At 42.7% G+C, this 20,185-nt stretch overlaps 1 protein-coding gene across 1 annotated transcript; it reads left to right on the top strand.

Annotated features, from left to right (window-relative positions):
• The first annotated feature begins 442 nt into the window (after positions 1 to 442).
• IFNG (interferon gamma) lies at positions 443 to 6,798 on the top strand. The gene is made up of 4 exons (XM_081928530.1): positions 443 to 631; positions 2,778 to 2,852; positions 3,665 to 3,850; positions 6,349 to 6,798. The coding sequence occupies exons 1-4, from the start codon at positions 512 to 514 to the stop codon at positions 6,496 to 6,498; spliced, it is 531 nt and encodes a 176-aa protein (XP_081784656.1). The 5' UTR covers positions 443 to 511; the 3' UTR covers positions 6,499 to 6,798.
• The last annotated feature ends 13,387 nt before the right edge of the window (positions 6,799 to 20,185 follow it).

Genomic DNA, 20,185 nt, shown 5'->3' with positions numbered 1-20,185 from the left:
CACATCTGAGTCACTAACACATACGCTTTGCAATATTACACTTTGAATCTGAATTTCCTGTCTTGCTCGTCCCCTCACCACAAAGTTTTAAAGCAGTTTCAGGGTAGTGTGCATAGGGTTTCCTTTAAAATGGGGTGGGGGCTGATGTGGAAATTCTCCTGTGTCCTCTTGGTGGTGTGGGCATGCTTTCGAGGGATCCTTGAAGAACCATAGATTGGACACGTAGCTAATCATTCATCATGGGGAACCTAGTCATTTAAAGGAAACTTTAAACACTACAATCCCACAAACCAAGCCTATTAATAAACACCAGACACGCCTCCTATCTAACACCATCTCCTGAAATGTGTGAAAAATGCATAAAAATGTTCAGCGGCCAGGTATAAATATCACCACCCAGAGTGGCTAAGATCAAACTGGGAAGTGCCGCTGACGACCAAGTTAGACGACTCCAGTGGGGCTGACATCCAAACATACAACAAAGCAGCATTTCCATTTTGAGTCAAGAACCATGGTTTGGAAGATTTGCCTGTTCCTCTTTCTGGCTATTAGTTATTCTGATGGACATGTCCCCTCTGGGCCACTTTTTGAAAGCATGAAAGAACATATCAGCAAGCTGCAGAGAGAATTTGTAAGTATAACTTCTGATAATCTTATTGTCTTTTCTTCATTTGCCTTTACTCTGGCTTATTTGAGGAGACCAGTATTCTTCGGCAGAGAGCTAAGACCTGGTTTTACGACACTATGTGTCATTCATTTTGTAATCTTTTTGTATTTTACCGATTTCGGTGATTCTTGTAAAGTTGCAGGGAAGTTTCTTCCATTGCCTTCAGAAGAGAATTTGAAATATCCTTGGTGTTTTATAAGACCACACAATTTAGTATTAGTCATCAGATTGACATGTACAGCTGGTACAAATCTATGTGTGGTTTTCTTCATAAGGAATAGTTCAGGAATAGGAATCGACTAGATGGAGTGGGCAAGCACAACCGATCACTTGCCACCCAAAGCACATTTCATTCCTTCAGCCCTCAAAGAACCAGCCACCTCTCCTATGACTAGCCCAAGATAATCACAACAGCTTTGTTGGCACAGCTTCATATCTATCGAGTGCTTTTCACTGTGACGTTAAACAGTACAAAACTGAATTCCTCATGGGAATGTATTTTTCTAAATATTATATTAATTATGATGATTGTTGTTGCTGCTGCTTTTATTGCTTATTTAATTTATAATGTGCCCCTCTCCATAAAGTCCAGGGTGCATATATATCAGTGTGAGGGCTCCCCCCCCCCCCATTATGGATCCTAAGGGCCTTCAAAACCCTAGGGATTCTTGTTCCTTCGGGGAGATGTCGACTGGTGATCTCTCCATTCAGATGAGTTTAGAGCCTTTCCCATCCTCAAATCCCTCCTGAGATCTGCTTATCTAAGCAGTTTTGCTTCCGCATTAATCCCTCTTTCTTCAGTTACATCGGTGGCCTCTCCTTTCCTCCTCTTCTTGACTCACTCTTGGGATAGCAAACCTCAGAGGTGCTGCCTTTTCCTTCCTTCTATGTTGCATTGACAAGCCTCACCATAGTCTAGCTCTTGACTCTTTGGCTACCGCTCCTTCTTCGTACTTGCTCTCTCCTGACTTGGAGCCCCTTGTAAATGTATTGCCTGCCATTACCTTTACCCTCTGTTTGGTTGAGCATCTCTCCACAGCGGTCGATACAAGCTTGTCAGTTCTGTTATTCAAGTTTTATAATGTTATAATAGGTGTCCATCTTGGCTGAGACACACGGTACTTAAAGAAAGAAGGAAGATTGTCAGCTTGGTGAATTTATTTGTTAAATGTAGAAGATATTCAAGTGAAAATAACTCATGCACATTTAGTCCGACAGAATGTGTTTGTTCCTCTAGGGCAGTATTCACTAACCTAACCTTCTCCAGATGTTTCAGACTGCAATGTTGGAAGCCACCCAGAGTGGCCGGGGCAACCCAGTCAGATGGGAGGGTATGGGCAACGAGCATGGGCAACGAGCAAAGATTATGGGAACTGTTGTCCAAAACATTTAGAAGGCATCAGGAGAGGGGAGACTGCTCCTGGGTAAAGATCCAGGGTGTACGTGGAAGTGAAAGCAGAGTATACACAGTCTTTCTAAACTGAAACCTATAAGTCCAGCCCTGCTGAGGAAATTTGCTTTAAAGTTATCTTTGAAGTGAATCAGATGACTCAAACCTGGGGCGGGGGGACAATTTGTATGCCACTTAATTACAACAGTCTTAATTACAAGAATCTCAAAGCAGTGTACAAGTATAATAATAATAATAATAATAATAATAATAATAATAATAATACAGTTAAAATGATGAAATCAGAATTTTGTTGAAATGCCTGCTGGAAGAAAATAAGTCTTCAGTAGGTGCCTGAATGTTCAACAGGGAGGGGGCCTGTCTAACGCACTGCTATGATACAATAGCAGCCAGCTCTTAGGGGCCGAGGGGTTGTCACCCTTTCAATAAAATATTTGAGGGGGCCGGGATTCCCAAAGTTGATAGGCATATATGCCATTCAAATGGTTGTGTGCGCACCATATCATGTGGGTGATCATGTGTTGCCTGTCCCCCCCCCATATTTTATTCATGTTGGCACCCATGGTGGAGATGAGCTATACATCTGGGCCTCAGTCATGTGACTAAGGAGGAAAAATGCTGGAGCTGAGCCTGAATGTTCATGGCCCAGACTGAATAATGCTACACGTTTGGTTGAGACATTTGCATTTTGTATTGCAGAACACCAGTCAGCCTGATGTTGCCGAGGGTGGTGCCATTTTCAGGACTCATCTGAAGAACGCTCTATGGTCACAGGTAATTGTCTCAGTTTGTGTAAATATTTGGACAGGTTTCGTACAACACCAGTCATCTGACGTGAAATGTCAGTTGCTGCCTAGCAGTTGGCCTTGGACTATTAACCCTCCACTGCACCCTCACATGGACTATATCATCATTCTCTAACCTGGTGCCCTCCAGATGTCTTGAACTACAACTCCCAGAAGCCCCCAGATTGAGGAAGGCTAGCCAATATCACCAGAGAGCTTTGTGGATCAGACATACTGTTTACATTCTCTTTCATAATGAGATAAGTAAACTAAAAGTGAAAGGTGGAAATCTATCACTTTTACTGGAGTGCTTCTGGTGCTATCAGGAGAAACCCTCAAGAAGCCGTTCTTGTTTCAAAAGGGAGCTCACCACTGCTTTGGCTTTTGCCAAATGGCTGACTCAAGGTATAACAACACTAATGCCAACAATGGCCATAAGAAAGGTTCTGAGGGCCTTCATTATTAACATTCAGAAGGAATTTAAGAACATTCCAGGCATTTATGCCTGAAAGATACAGTTCCTGGAAACCTTGACCTTAGTATGTCTGAGGATATGTGATTGATTGTCAATGTTTTTAGGGGCTCTTAATATTTTAATAAGTTTTTAGATGCCCTTAAAGTTTTCAAATGCTTTTATTTGTTTTATTTTTAATTTTAGTGCCTTGCTTGGTGCCCTGGGCAATTTTGGAAGGAAGAACAGGAGAGAAATGTTATGCAATAATTTTCCATATTTCTGTTACTGGGAAATGTTACTAATCCATTCTCTCTCTCTCTCTCTCTTTGGGGCTGGTTTTCTGGCAGGCTCATGAAAGAAAGATCTTGCTCGCTCAGATGATTTCCAAATACTGGGACCTGTTGACTAATCTAAACAGCACTCAAAATCCAAAGGATGTCAGGAGTTTGGTAGAAGTCCTGCAAGTCTATAAAGAGAGTTACAGCGAAAGCTTGAAAAAAGCAAAAGATCTAATTGAGATAGCAAAACTTCCGGTAATATTACATTCTTCCTTTTGCTTATGTCATTGAATATAACGTCTGTCTGTCTGTCTGAGGGATATGTGGCTCACTCTACGCTATTGAAGGATGGACTGATGGGTTACACACTGGGATTAATTAATTAATTAATTATATCATTAAATTTATATCCTGCCCTTCCTCCCAAAGGAGGACGGGTGTGCTGTGAAGTGGCAGTGACTAAAAAGGAAAGAGATGTTGGTCATAGAATCATAGAATGTAGAAGGGACTCTGAAGGTCACTTGGTCCAACCCCAGCAATGAGGGATCTCAACTAGATCATACATGGCGGGTGGTCTTGGTGGATACTCTGCAATGCCCTCTGGTGTCACATTTTAATAACGCACCATAAACGTTCAAAGTAGGATGTCATGTGCCCATATGGTTATCAAAACCCTTCCTTCATGTTAAAAACCATGAGTGTGGATCCACCCGCTGTATAGAGTTCTGGCCACCACTTCTAAGAAGGTTATTCTGTGAATGGGAAAATGGCAGAAAAGGGCAATTAAAACATTCAAGGGATTGGAGGACTTTTCCTATGGGGAAAGTGTATTTAAAAATTGGGTTTTTAAGTTTAGAAAGCAGAGGAGCCCCACTGCCTTCATGTCCTACTTGTGGACTTTACTGAAGCCAATGGTTGGCCCCTGTGGAAACCAGGATGCTGGACTGAAGGAATCTTTTGGCAGAAGCTTCAACAGGTCAATGGTTTGGGCCAACAGTCTTGCTGATACATTCTGAAAATCTCCTCTGCCACCAAAAACGTCACATTGAAAATCACAGGTGTATCTTACCATATATTAGGAATGCAATGCAGCTCATCACACAATTATATGTTACCAGATAATTTGAAACAATAGGGAACATGAGGATATTCACCTAAGGTCAAGTCTGACCACAGCAGGGTTGCCACACGGGTCAAAGTCAGAATCTGTGGGTGAACGTATCAGTGCTGATGTTTGCACAAAATGTATTTATTAAAAAAGTTAACCTGACCTTCCTTGAAAATAGCTCAATTAGGCAAACAAAGCTGTAGCCAGGCAGTTTTCACTCCACGTGCTGATCAAGCTGAGGCCTGCTCAACTTCATGTAATTCTTAGTACTGCTCAAGTAAGGTTGCCATATTTTGAAGAGCAAAAAAGAGGATGCTGTGACGACTCTCATTTTAAATACTCCTATATGTAGGCTATAGAAGCTGTGATATATTGCTGAGGGGGGCAGGAGAAGAGAAGAGGAAAGCAAGTCCTCAGCCACCAGTTATGTCTGTGTCTCACCCAGAAAGTATAGCCAGGGAGATTTTGGTAAATTTAGAAAATCCACCCAGACAGAAATTTTAGCCCTGAAAAAGAGGATGTGTCCTGGAAAAAGAGGACACATGGCAACCCTAGTAAGTCTGGTTGGTGGTGGGGAAAGGAAGTAGATGCTACATGAAAGAAGCATGAAATGATGAATTACCGTACTTTTCTGTGTATAAGAGTAGGTTTCCCCCCTAAAAAACAATGTCAAAAATTAGGGGGCATCTTATACATGGATAGTGCCAAGGGTAGATTGGCGAGCCCCCCAAAATAGGGGGCATCATATACATGGGGGCGTCTTATAGATGGAAAAATACGGTATATCCCTTGCATAAGTAGGCATTGAAATCTAAACAAGTCCAGATTTTTATTTGGTACCAGTCATGGGTCCACAGGAAGTTAAATCAAGTTTTGTAGCCAGTCAGTGTTTTCTAGCTGGTTTCACAAACAGGCAGTGTTGTTGTCTTCATTGTTAAATGCTCCAGGGATAATGTCAAGCAAGATGTGGGCTGGTGACCAGTCAATGTCGTTTAATGAGTGGTATGTTGGAATTAGACTGCTTAGATCTAGGGTGACATTTCTGCTCAGCCATAATAATTACTGGACTTTGGGCCAGCTACTGCCTCATACGCCTTCCTATTTTGGGGGAAACGGTGGGGGAGGGGCCCTGTATGCCACCTTGGGATAGCCAATGTGATGCCTTCAAGATGTTGCTGGACTACAACTCCCATTATCCCTTCCCCATTGCTCACTGGGGCTGGTGGGATCTGTAGAGCACCACATTGGCCACCCCTGTTATAGAGGAAGGATGGAGTAAAACCCAGACAAATAATAAAGGGTAGATCATTGACCCCTATTCAATAATTCACATTATTACTCTATTGTGTATTTGCATTGTCCCCTTCATTTCCGTGAGGGTGATGGGACCCTACGAACGATGCATAATTATTTTGCTTTCTTAGATTGTGTTATTATTATTTGACTGAAATGACTGAGAAGGGGCTTACAAACAAGGGAGCTCCACATCTGCATTGTTGGCATTTGAGTTTGTCTTTCTGCCATTCATAGGCTTTCTGGAATGTTATTACATTATTTTCTTTAAGAGAAATTTCCTCAGTAAATATACATGGAGTATAATTCCCCGCGAACTGTGAAGCTAATGCATTTTTGTCATTTTAATCAGATGGATAATGTGAAAATCCAGCGCAAGGCAATCACTGAATTTTACGATGTCATGTTGGAGGTGAACAAAGAGGAAGTTAAAAGAAAGAGGAGAAGCCGAAGGCACAACCCCAGCGTCCCGATGCGATACAAACCAAATCCCAGAGGCTAGCCTTGTTTTTCTACAGAGAGCTCCTTTTAATATATATAAAAAACTATTTATTTATATTTAACAGTTTAAAATAATTATTTATAAATGCCAATTTTGTAAAAAAACACACACACACAAATCAGCATCTGATTTGAAGTATTTATAATTCCTGTTATGTAATAAATTAATAGAACTGAATTCCTATTTATCTTCTGATATTTGTTAACAGGGTCAGTTAGAACTTGTCCAGAGTTTACTTGGCATCTTCCATGGAGTGCATATAAATTATTTAATTAAACAAAATATTATTCTGTTTCCAAAGTGTCAAGTGTTGTTGTTGTTGTTGTTGTTTTGGCAACTGAAGATCACAAAGAGACTGGAGAAAGAAATTAGTTTTATTATTAATTCAAGATCCACATTGGGAAATGGGCTTCTATCCACACAGGGCTTCCATGTTCACTTCAGTGGCAGAGGCAATTCTCCACAGCCGTCTCCTTGTGTGAGCAGAGCTGCCCCATCAGGGCAGTGAGAAGGAAGTCTTTGCAAGTGGGGTGGATGTCTGCACCAGAGGGAGCCCTTGTGCTCATAAGGAGTCAAGGGAAGGACTGAAAATAAGGACATCCATCCACATGCTTAAATTTTAATTCAAGTCTTTCTGTCCAAGACTGACCGTGAATAGAGTTGATGGCAGGGCTGATATTGCCAGCCTTCATGTCATGTTTGTAACGCAGAGTTAGTCAGCCAATAGGCCTGAAGCCAGCTCTCTGTGCAGCACATCCCTGGGGCATAGCTGTCAACTTTTCCCTTTTCTTGCGAGGAATCCTATTTGGAATAAGGGAATTTCCCTTTAAAAAAAAGGGAAACGTTGACAGCTATGCCCTGGGGATCCTGCCATCTTCCGTTCTCCCCCCACCCCTCCAACAAGTTTTATTGGTTTTCAAGAACAACATATGCTTGGCGGGGGGTTAGACTTGATCGTCCTTGTGGTCTCTTCCAACTCTATGATTCTATTCTATGATTCTATATAACTACAGTAACTTGTCCAGTGGTAAACGTAAAGGTAAAGGGACCCCTGACCATTAGGTCCAGTCGTGGCTGACTCTGGGGTTGCGGTTCTCATCTCGCTCTATAGGCCGAGGGAGCCGGCGTACAGCTTCCGGGTCATGTGGCCAGCATGACTAAGCCGCTTCTGGCGAACCAGAGCAGCACACGGAAACGCCGTTTACCTTCCCACCGGAGCGGTACCTATTTATCTACTTGCACTTTTGACGTGCTTTCGAACTGCTAGGTTGGCAGGAGCAGTGACTGAGCAACGGGAGCTCACCCCGTTGTGGGGATTGAACCGCCGACCTTCTGATTGGCAAGTCCTAGGCTCTGTGATTTAACCCACAGCGCCACCCACTTCCCGTATACAGTAGTAGGAAGTACTAAATGCTCCTGTAATCATATTATTCTGGCCCTCTGCACATGGCAACAGGGAAATTGCTGTTGGGAGGTGCCATTTCCTGTTGGGAGGTGCCAAAAATGTTAATTTCCATATGCAGTACATCGTACACAAGCAATACATTTATTTAGTCAGGGACCATGTTGAGGAGGACTGCACTGAGGAGGAATGGTGGGAGCTGCCCCCTCCTTCTGACCCTGAATCTTCCCAGGAGCAGGAGGACAGTATAGATTAGGAACATCGTTTGCAGAGGGACATCGTTCAGAAGGCAGAAGCAGTGTGGGAGGCTGGCAGCAGGACTAGTGATGGGAATATTTTGGTTGGTGTACCTGGTCCAATGTACATTGGGAGTGCCCCCTGCTTACAACTTCTATCCAATGAACAGAGCAATCCAAGGAAGCTAGGGTAGTGAGAATCAGTGGTGGCAGAACCACCCTGCCAAATCTCACATCAGCCAGGATGAAAGGCGGGAGGAGCTGGCTGCAGGGAAAGGCTATATGACAGGTCCAGGAATGGCGCACTTTCCCCTCTCCCCATTCCAGTGATGTGTCAAGGTAACATGAGAACTTTCAAAACTTTCCCTAACAAATATGCCTTTTGCCCTCTATGCTCTCAGAACATCATAGTTGGAGGTGCAGCAGAAGCAGACCTTTCGATTGCTGCTCTGGGGAGGCATCCAGGGTGGACTCCCTGTCCAAAGGTGGACCTCTCTCTCCACCCACAGAGAAGGAGATCTGCAGAATACTTAGGCGTCTGGGATGCCCTGCTTGAAAGAGGCAGCAATTTATAGGTCCATCTTTTCCATTGAATGGAGAAGTCAGATTAGCCAACGGGTGGGCATACTGGATAAAAACTTTGAATGAAGATGACACCGTAGCTGCTCATTTGCTTACTGATGCACAGCAAAGCAATCCATGGCCACTGCATAACTGTGATTATTTTTTTAAAAAAAAACTAATTTATTTATTCATTTAAATACATAAGCTGCCTTTCTAGACCAAGCCCACTCAAGATAAACCTAAATCTTCTAGGAAGAAGAAGAAACAAATGATACAGTGAGCACATCGTTCAAAAGGATATAGCAGCTGAGTAATAAATATATATGCTGCACATACATTTTAGGTAAAGGGACCCCTGACCGTTAAGTCCAGTCATGGACAACTCTGGAGTTGCGGTGCTCATCTTGCTCTATAGGCTGGGCTGAGGGAGCCAGCGTTTGTCCGCAAACAGCTTCCAGGTCATGTGGCCAGCATGACTAAGCAGCTTCTGGCGAACCAGAGCAGCACACAGAAATGCCGTTTATCTTTCCGCCAGAGCAATGCCTACTTATCTACTTGCACTTTGATGTGCTTTCGAACTGCTAGGTTGGCAGGAGCAGGGACTGAGCAACGGGAGCTCACCCCGTCACGGGGATTTGAACTGCCGGCCTTCTGATTGGCAAGTCCTAGGCTCTGTCGTTTAACCCACAGCGCCAATTTGGCAATCATTTAAACCAGAATCACTGCAGACAGGGACAATAAATAATCAAAGTAATTGTTTTTATTGCTCAACTTCAGCCTTCATAGGCAATACAGTACTTCCTTAATTTAAAAATTCAAAACATGCAGCTAGCACCTTGATCCTAAATATTTAGGGCTCTGTCCCATCAAGGATGCTTGCAACATTTACTCATGGAGAAGCTTGTGAGAGCTCCATAAAATCTTATTTCCCCATTTCCCTGCCAATGCATGGCTACATATAATCAGAACATGGGGGCATTTCTGAGAATGGGAGGCTCATGGAGGAAGTCACTGGTGGAGCACAAAAGGCAACAAAAAGCAAACTTTGAGTTTCTGGCTCATGGTCTTGGGAGCGTGTCAATACATCTTCTTGCCAATGACGCAAGGTAGCCCAGGTACACCTCTGCATATAGGAAGTTTTAATGAACTTCTCATTCTGTGCAATGCCGCTATCTGGTATCTGTATGAGCACTTAGGTTGGGGTTGGGGAAAGAGGGCAACTCCTTGCACTACCTGGGCCCAGCTGGATCAATTCCATAGTAATTTGCCCTAGAAGTACACGTATCTATTGCTGAGATAGAAAGGAAGTAGATCCTCACTGCGATTTCTTTTTAAGGTAGAGCTTGTCAATACATTGCTCTTCAGATGTTGTTGGACACCAGTTCCCATCGCCTCTGACCATTGGCCATGATGGCTGGGTTGATGGAAGTTGTAGGATGGTATTCAACTAGGTTTTACTCATGGTGGACTCATTGAAATTAATGGGACCAACATAGTCATATTCATTTATTCACTTCTATGTTGTTTTCAGGCACGTGTGGCAGGTTGTCTGTGATGTCTTTTCTGTTAGAATTCCTGCTCCATGATTACAGTCATAGGATTGTTGTCTATCACATGACGGTATATGTTTTGACTCCACAGAGTGGGAAGTGACGGAGACAGGATATTTGTGTTACTGTGTTCCATGATGTGGGACTATTGTCCTTGGTTCTTTTTCTCTTTACTGTCTGATGCTATAGAGAGAGGGAGCCATGTTGCAGTGGTCCATGTGTGTTTACAGTGGTACCTCAGGTTAAGTACTTAATTCGTTCTAGAGGTCCGTTCTTAACCTGAAACTGTTCTTAACCTGAAGCACCACTTTAGCTAATGGGGCCTCCTGCTGCCACCGCACTGCCGGAACACGATTTCTGTTCTCATCTTGAAACAAAGTTCCTAATCCGAGGTACTATTTCTGGGTTAGTGGAGTCTGTAACTTGAAGCGTCTGTAACCTGAAGCGTATGTAACCCGAGGTACCACTGTATATGTAAATAAAGCAGATTAGCCAACCTGCTGAGTTGCTGAGGTCTGTCACACGCATGATGCGCAAACTCTGCAGATCCCTAAGTGTGCCGGTGTTGGTTGGCATTGGTCGCTGTGATGTTTGGGCTGAAGAAAGCTTATGAAGCTCCCGAACGATCGATCAGGAGGGAGAGAACATGCCAGTCGGGCATGTGTCTCTGCCAGGGTCCTACTCGAGTGTAGGCTGAACTCCTGACATTTTCTCCATGTGGCATACTTAAGGTCATTGCTTTCCACAGTCCCTTTGGAGACATGCACTGGGCTCTCAGCCTTTCTCCTCTCAAAGGCAGAGGCCCCCTGACAAAGAGACACAGGACAAGAGCTCCCTAGCTGTTGGCGTGCTCCTCTAGCAAGGCACAGGAGAGAAGGAGAACAAGCAGTCTCCAGGAGCTTAACAGCTTCCAGGTGAGAAAGCACATGTACAGACTCCCAACCAACTCCTTCCCCAGCTGACACTGGCAAGGCAGCTTTCAAAGTTACCTGGAACTTTAGCAAGTTTCGCCTTGAGTGGCAAAATATTCTGTGGATTGACGTATATGAACAACCCCACCGAGCCAATCAGAAGATTGCAGGACTAGGGTGAGTGGCCATGAGTCAGAATTCCATGTGTGCAGGTCTTCTGTTGTGAGAAGGAAAACTTCAGTGCATGGGTGGGAAAAACTCTTGTAAAGGTAAAGGGTAAAGGGACCCCTGACCATTAGGTCCAGTCGTGGCCGACTCTGGGGTTGCGGTGCTCATCTCGCTTTATTGGCCGAGGGAGCCAGCGTACAGCTTCTGGGTCATATGGCCAGCATGATTAAGCCACTTCTGGCGAAGCAGAGCAGCGCACAGAAACGCCGTTTACCTTCCCGCCGGAGCAGTACCTATTTATCTACTTGCACTTTGATGTGCTTTCGAACTGCTAGGTTGGCAAGAGCAGGGACCGAGCAACGGAAGCTCACCCCGTTGCGGGGATTCGAACTGCCGACCTTCTGATTGGCAAGTCCTAGGCACTGTGGTTTAACCCACAGCACCACCCACGTCCCGTCAGTGTCACCCGCGTCCTGCATATATAAAGGCATATTGATCTAATGGTGCTAACTTGTGCTAAACTGATGCTGAAGCCTGTCCTACCTGTTTCGCTGCAGTTTCTTTCCACATTATTGTCCCGATCCAGTGGCTCCGGTGGGCCTGTGATGTGCCTTCTCTTCCCTACAAAGAGTGACACCTCTCTTCAAAAAAACCAAAATACCCTGTATGTGGAACCTGGGCAGCTGCTCCCTGCTCACATAGAGCTTCATTTGCAACTAGAAAACTACCACAATTATATTGCTGCTCAAACTGTTAGAGATGCCTGTGATTTATCTGAACCTTTTTGGAAGTCTTTTACTGGAGTTAGGGATCTGTGAAAATTCGATTCAGTTCATGTTTAAATTTCACACAAATTTCACCTTTCCTGAAATAATACAAGGAACTAAAATGCAACTATCTTTCAAAAAAATGTGCTTTTAATTTTGAAACGCAGTTCTGCAGCCAAGCACTGTACACAATAATGCAGATACAGTGGTACCTCAGGTTAAGAACTTAATTCGTTCTGGAGGTCCGTTCTTAACCTGAAACTGTTCTTAACCTGAAGCACCACTTTAGCTAATGGGGCCTCCTGCTGCTGCCGCGCTGCCGGAGCACGATTTCTGTTCTCATCCTGAAGCAAAGTTCTTAACTCGAGGTACTATTTCTGGGTTAGCGGAGTCTGTAACCTGAAGCGTATGTAACCTGAAGCGTATGTAACCCGAGGTACCAATGTACTAGGGTAAAGTATGCAAAAAAAGTGCATTTATTATTTTGAACAGCATTTACAAATGCATTATGTTAGCAGAAAGTTTTTGCGAAAAGGCTGTATACTAGGATAAATTTGTTGACATTTTCTCCTGGGAATTTAAAAAATAACTGCAAAGTGATGTGGAAATATGGAGAACTGAATAAGAGTGGAAATGTAAGAAGCTGAAATTGATGCAGTTGCCCAGCCCTACTTGGAATTCATTGTATGAATCTACTTGAGGGATGTGTCATTGGCTAATTTCCATATGATGAGTTAGCAGAAAGGAAGATGGTTTTCAGCAAAAGACCTCACAGTTACATGACACTTTTGCAGCCACTAAGAAGGGAGGGACTTTGAACTGTGTTTCTCAGGGTGGGGGGGATGTTTATCCGCAGGAAGTAAGAGTCACTCATTACTTTGCAAGCTGCATCTTTGAAAAGAAATGTGACCACATCTATCACTATTATTGCTGAGTTCTTTAGCCAGCATTAGAAAAAACGAAACAGAACTAAAACATTCACTAGCTTTTTTCATGTCGATTCTAAGAACGCTGGAAATCCCAAGAATTTCACACACACACACACACACACTTTACATTACTTCTCAAAAAGGGGTCACATTTTAAACAATTCACTTAATCATTTTACCTACCCTTTATCAAAGCAGACAACATTGTACAGCAAATGAAAACAAAGGAAATAAAATTTAGTTTGATAAATGCCTGCCCATCCCCCTGTTTTAACATAGGATTCTAAATGTGAGCCTGTTCAAATGAGAAGTGCTTTCATAGCCTTGAGATTTTCAAGTGTTAACTTGCAGGAGTTTCAGAACTGAAAAATGCATCAGGCTTGCAGGATCGACTCAGTTTCCCTCCAGAATCTCACAACCTACTAATTAAAACCAGATGCAAAATGGTAGCTTAGCGGTCAGAGTCATGGGTACCCCAAGGGGAATACGGTGGAAAGACCTGCATGTGAACGTACAAATCTACATCTGGGTTAATACATACCCCACAACTGTCCTGTTTTATGTGGGACATCCCGGAACCACAGAAGCCAATCATGGCTTCTGTTTGCATCCTGGAATGTCCCAGTTTTCGGTCCAATGCGAGTCAGAAGCTCTGGTGCACCCTGCTGTTGAGTGCCAGAGTATCAGATCAGAAGGCGTGCCTCTCCTGATGTCCTGATTTCGAGGGACAAAAATGTTGAAGGGTATGGTACAGACCTGGGATCTGAAGTGGCCTAACTGGGGAGAGACAAACCATATCATTATTGCTGTTGTAAAATAATTGAAAATCAACACCACTTGCTGATCTACTGTAGGTCATTCAGAGCTCTGCCAGTCTTGCCTACAGACCTTCGTGCTGAGATATGAAGAGGGGGCGGGCTTCTTAACAGTTCCTCTGTGTTAGAAGCTTGGGGTGCTTGCAACTTCACCTATGCTATGGACTTCCCTCCCTACAGAGGTATACCTGGCACCTTCATTAGAGAGCTTCTGATAATACTGCTGCTGATGCACCTCTTTACTCTGGCTTTTCACACTTGAGGTTATATTTTTAGGGCCCATCTTATTTTTGTGATTGGAAGTTGTTTAAAACACCATATTAAGAACAGTTAAGATGTTGTATACCTGCCCTAGGACCCAGTGGTGAAAGGTGTACAATAAATAAATAATATCTGGCTTGATTGTGACACAGGGTTTCATACTCAAAGAATTACTGTAATTAGCACTGATAAGCCGATGTAACATTTCCTGAGAAGGGCAGGTCATGAAATTCTGGTGAAATGATGTGTATCAAATGCAAGGTTGTTAAGTGATAAAGGTGTGAAAAACAAAGAAATATCAGAGATGGTTAGATCATCTGCCTAAAAAGGTAAAAAAGGTAAAGGACCCCTGGACTGTTAAGTCCAGTCAAAGGCGACCATGGGGTTGTGGCGCTCATCTCGCTTTCAGGCCAAGGGAGCCAGCGTTTGTCCACAGACAGCTTCCCGGGTCATGTGGCCAGCATGACTAAACTGCTCCTGGTGCAATGGAACACTGTGACGGAAACCAGAGTGCACGGAAACACCGTTTACCTTCCCGCCACAGCGGTACCTATTTATCTACTTGCACTGGCGTGCTTTCAAACTGCTAAGTAGGCAGGAGCTGGGACAGAGCAATGGGAGCTCACCCCATTGTGTGGATTCGAACCGCCAACCTTCTGTTTGGCAAGCCCAAGAGGCTCAGTGGTTTAGACCACAGCCCCACCCACATCCAATCTCAATGCCATTCTCAAAGCAACTATGAGCAGGACTTGGGTGCATCAGTGCTCTTTTACTTGTCGTTCCCAGCAATTCACATTCAGAGACATACTCCTTTGTCCATCTGTATGGCTTCCTTGAATGTCCCTCTTTTCTCTCTCTGCTGCTTCCTGGAACAAGCTGGAACTGCAGCATGGCTCCCAGCTCATGTATTAAAACCAAGTGAATGGAAAATCTCTCTAAAAGAAGATTTTTACAGCCTACATCTTTGCTAATGCAAGATCGCATTGTCCTTTTGTAAGGAAATGAAATTGTTTTCTTTTTAAGTTGCTTAGAACCATTTTCTTCTTTATTTTATTGTCAGTGGCTGAAGGGTTGCTGTAATTTCTAAAACTCTTTGAGTAAAATTTTCACTTATTTGCAAAGCTAAGTGTGTGTGATTTATTCTAGCTTATGTATTTTTGTGGTTAACATTTGTTTAAAAGTAGATAAGGGCAGATGGAAATCTAACCAAGTTTTAGTGTGCTTGGAGCAATTGCCATTGTGCTAACTCTGTTTCTGGAAAGTAGGAATCTCTCTTCCAAACCTCTTTCTCCAACAATGGCTGCTGGTTTTCGCCAGGCCTTTTCCATTCCATACACTGGAGTCCCTGGTACTGGCACAAGGTGGTATTGTTTCTTTACTGATTGTGGCTTTAGCTGTTTTGTGGTTAGGCAGAGCACTGAGAAGAGAAGCAGTGGCTGGCTCAAGATATGGCAAAGAGAGATTTCCAAATTCTTATGGGAAGGGAAGAGACCCAGAATTAAACATCTGATTTTAATAGATATAAAGGACAGAGGAGGCTTCTCCCTACCTGATCTGAAACTATATTACGAGGCAACCTGCCTCACATGGTTGAATGACTGGTGCAAACTGCGGGACCCAGACCTCGTGGATTTGGAGGGCTTTGACAATCGATGGGGATGGCATGCTTACCTTATATACGGAAAAGCCAAAATCCATAAAAACTTCACAAACCACATAATTAGGAAATCACTTTTTGCAGTCTGGGAGAAATATAAAGAACTGTTGGAGCCCAAAGTTCTGTAGTGGAGCTCCCTAATTGAAGCTTCCATGGTGAAAAGGAAAAATACTCAGGAAATCTGGCCAACATATAAAACTCTTTTAAAGGAAGAAGATAACTAATTAAAATTTAAAAGTTTTGAGGAATCGAGAGAGTACGTCTCAGATTGGTTCCAATACCATCAGGTACATGAAAAATTCAAATCTGATAAACAAAAGGGTTTCACAATAGAAATCTCACGATTTGAATCCAAGCCAGTAAATTTTAAAAGCAAAACCCTCTCCAAAGCATACTAACTCCTCCTTGACTAGGAAGTCAAGGAGGAGGAGGTCACAGTGGCCATGGTTAAGTGGTCATAAGACTTTGGGTATTCAATAACCATGCCACAGTGGGAAAATTAGTGGAAGAATAATTGGAAATTCACAAACTGTTATGTCTTAGGAGAAAACTTCCTAAAAATGCAACACCAATCGTATCTAACACCTTGGAAACTGTCAAAGATGTACAAAAGTGTTCCAAGTAATGGCTGGAGGTGTGGAGATAAATCAGGCACTTTCTATCACATGTGGTGGCCATGCAAAAAAAATCCAGGCATTTTGGGAGAGTATCCACTTAGAAATACAAAAAATAATAAAGATTTCCTTTAAGAGAAAACCAGAAGCTTATCTCCTGGGGATCACAGATTTGGATATCCCGCAAAAAATGAAGAGTATATTTTTATACGCCACAGTGGCAGCAAGAATTCTTATCGCTACAAAGTGGAAGAGTGATGAACTCCCCTCTATCCATGAATGGATCCAAAACCTAAAAGATTATGCAGAGTTAGATAGTTTATCAGAAAAAATAAAGAACAAACCAAAACAGGAATCTATCTCAAAATGGGAAGTCTTCAAAGTTTATTTGAAAAACAATTACAGTAGTTTAAATTCTGTCACAGCTTTTGAATAACTTTAGTAGTAGATTTTAAGAAATATATGAAACTTAAGATTAATCAATAATTAGTTAATTTAAGATAAAAAATGTGTATTGGCAACAAATAATAGATAATTGAAATAAGGAATGGACGGGAGGTCGGGTCTATAGTCTAAGGCCCACTTTTTGCTTTATTGATTTGTAATTAATATAGTCTTTATCACTGTTTTGTTTGTATTTTTGTCTTCTTTTCCCCCTTTTTTGGTGTATCAATAAAGAGAGAGAGAGAGAGAGGACCAATTTGCTCTGACAAAAGATGGGAGCAGACTGAGGCCTTTTAAGTCTCTGTCTCTTGACTATGTCCTCCAGGCTCCACCACTTGCAGAAAACTTCAGGCCCTTAAAAGGGCCAACTACCTGCTATCTGAAGAAGGTCCCCCATCTCTGTTTCATTACTTCTCATCCTGTTGTGAAATACATCTGCTTCTTTGGGTACTTGTAAGGGCCCAGGCTCTGGCTCTATAGGCTTTCAGGGCCTGGGAGGACTCCTGGGGGCTCTTGTCTCATAGTCTCAAGCGCAATGAGCTCTGTACCCAGCTCCTCATCTGGTGCCCCTGCAGCCTCCCACGCAGCACACAGATCACTGCTAAGAAAGAGTTGCTACAGTCTCAGCAGTTTGTGTTGTTTTGCTGATTGTGAGTTTCCATCTGTTCACTGAATGCTTGCATTCTTCAAAGACTGTTTTGGGGTTTGTTTGTTTGTTTGTTTGTTTTTTACAGTCAAGTAGGATGTAAATTTTATGAAATAAATAAAATAAAAGCAGGCAAGAATAATTCTAATTTGTAAGTTTGCACACACACTTTTCCCATTGGAAAACTATCTCCTAAATAGGCCAAGCACAGGAACTAGAAAGCTTGGAGGTAAAGATATACTACTAGGTAAAAATAGCACTCACGTAAGATGGAAACTCAAATGGGAATCGAAGGGGACTTTTTCAGTAAGCTGCATCAGGGATGGTTGTGTTATAAGACATACTCTCCTGGTATGTCCCACAGAGAAATTTACGGTCTGCAAATAAAAACATCCTGAAGATCCCAGGCCACAGAGGGGTTAGGCTAGCCTCAACTAGAGCCAGGGCTTTCTCGGCTGCAGCTCCAATCTGGTGGAACACTCTGTCTCAAGAGACTAGGGCCCTGCGGGACCTGACATCTTTCCGCAGGGCCTGCAAGACAGAGCTGTTCCACCAGGCCTTTGGTCAGGGCGCAGCCTGACCCCTCCTCTGGCAATCTGCACAGAATTTTGCTTAATTGGTTGCCATCAATTTGATTTTAATTTGATTGCAATTAATTTTATAATGAATTTTTTTAGAATGTTGGATTATTTTGATTGTTGTTAGCCGCCCTGAGCCCAGCTTCGGCTGTGGAGGGCGGGATATAAATAAAATTTATTATTATTATTATTATTATTATTATTATTATGAAGCTCTCTCATGCCACAGCTAAGAAAACACATGATGTTATTGTACAAGATGATTTTAGAATTGTGTTTAAGACTGCAGCGTGACAGTTCCCTTTGTTGACAAGATTGTGTCATCTGATGTGCAAACTTTTTCCCATCTTACCATAGACCGTCATCTGTTTATTGCCTCTGGTGCTCAAAATGCAAAGAATAATCTTCTTTTGCATCCTCAAAGAATGCAACTTTTGTGGATTTGCACAATATTTTCTTTTGTTTGTGAGTTGGTGCAATTCTCTTTCTGAGCATGTATTTGCCATGTCAGAAACCTCAGGTGTGTATGATCCTTCACCACATGCATTAGCTACCCTACATGCATCTCTGAAGCACGAATTTTGCTACATTTTGGGTAATGCATACTTAGCATGTGTATTTGTGTGCATGGTAGAGAGCAGCCTTTGATGCAGCAGAGACCCTCTCACTGTTCTGGCTTCTGGGATAGCTGCTCAGCCTGCATTCGCTCTATAAGACGCACACACATTTCCCCTTACTTTTTAGGAGGAAAAAAGTGAGTCTTATAGAGCAAAAAATACGGTACATATTTTTGTTAGAATATCACCAACTTCACATTTGAGTTATTCTCAAGTAGATGTCACCCAGACCTGGCAATTTGTCAGTTTTTATCAATAAGGTCTTGAACTTCATATCTTTTCACCACTATCTGCCTCTATTCCTCAGAATCCCTTCCTGCAAAAGTTAGTGAATTGAACTATTAATGTTATTAATAATTCTATTGTGCAATAATAAACAGTACTGTTGCTTCCTGTCATTTACTGCTTGCTGGTGTAAATCTCTCTCTCTCCCCCACTCCATCTCTTTCTCTCTGAGTCTGTGGACTACTGCATATTGTGATGATACGGTAAATTTACTACTTATGAGCTGGAATTTCCTGAAAACATTCTGTGGCCTAGCAATACAAAGTGAAACAAAGCTGAAAGCTTTAAACAGCTAATTATCATTACTCGTTTGCTTCATAGCCACTGGATTCGGGGTTTACAAATCATGCAGTTGCCGAAGACTGTCTATTCCAAACCAGATTGCAATGCTGGACTAATCATCCAACAGCTGAACACAAATCATCTCATGCAACCCAGACCACACGGTGTGCTTCTGCATCACAGGAAGGTACTAGCCAATCAAATGTTTCCCGACAAATTAAGTTTGTGAACCGAGCCACAATGGGGAAGAGCCTGATGAATCAGGTCAATGGCCCATCTAGTACAACATCTTGTTCTCCCAGAGGCCAACAGGTGCCTGTGGTAAACCCTTAAGCAGGACCCAAGCACAGAGCCCTCTCCCCCACCCTGTGGTTTCCCCCTGCCTCCAAATGTGGAGGCAGATCACAGCCATCAGGGCTAGTAGCAAGTGATAGGCTTATCCTTCATGAATTGATAGGCTTAGCCTTCATTAGTGCCACACTTTAACATTTGGAGGGGAAAGGTGCTGGTACTGCATACCCCTGAGTACAAGGACATAAATTGTTGGAATTATTTTAATTATTAAATAAAACGTGTTGGAACAAGCAATTAAAAAACAACCTCTTGCAGTACACATACCAAAGGCACTCCACTGATGAATAGATATAGATTATAGTAATGCTTATTTCATTGTTTTTCTTTGGGTTGCATTTATATACCACTTTTCTGCCGAGGCAGCCTTTTAAGAGTGTAGTATATGGTTACAGGAAATATCATGGCATTGTTATTACTAGCTCTTGACCTTCAAGATTACACTGTACAGATGTGGCAATATGCCACAGCATGAAAATATGAAAAACAAATCAATAAAACAGGAGAATTGTCTAAGTCCATTGGTTGTCTTCTCAGAGCTGATGAGATGAGTAAAGAACATGAGAGCCTGCTGGATCATGCCAGTGACCCATCCAGTCAAGCATCCTAG

This window comes from Podarcis melisellensis (assembly GCF_964234715.1).
Source record: "Podarcis melisellensis genome assembly, chromosome: 10".
Lineage (NCBI taxonomy): Eukaryota > Metazoa > Chordata > Lepidosauria > Squamata > Lacertidae > Podarcis > Podarcis melisellensis.
This window is presented reverse-complemented; position numbering and strand designations above follow the sequence as displayed.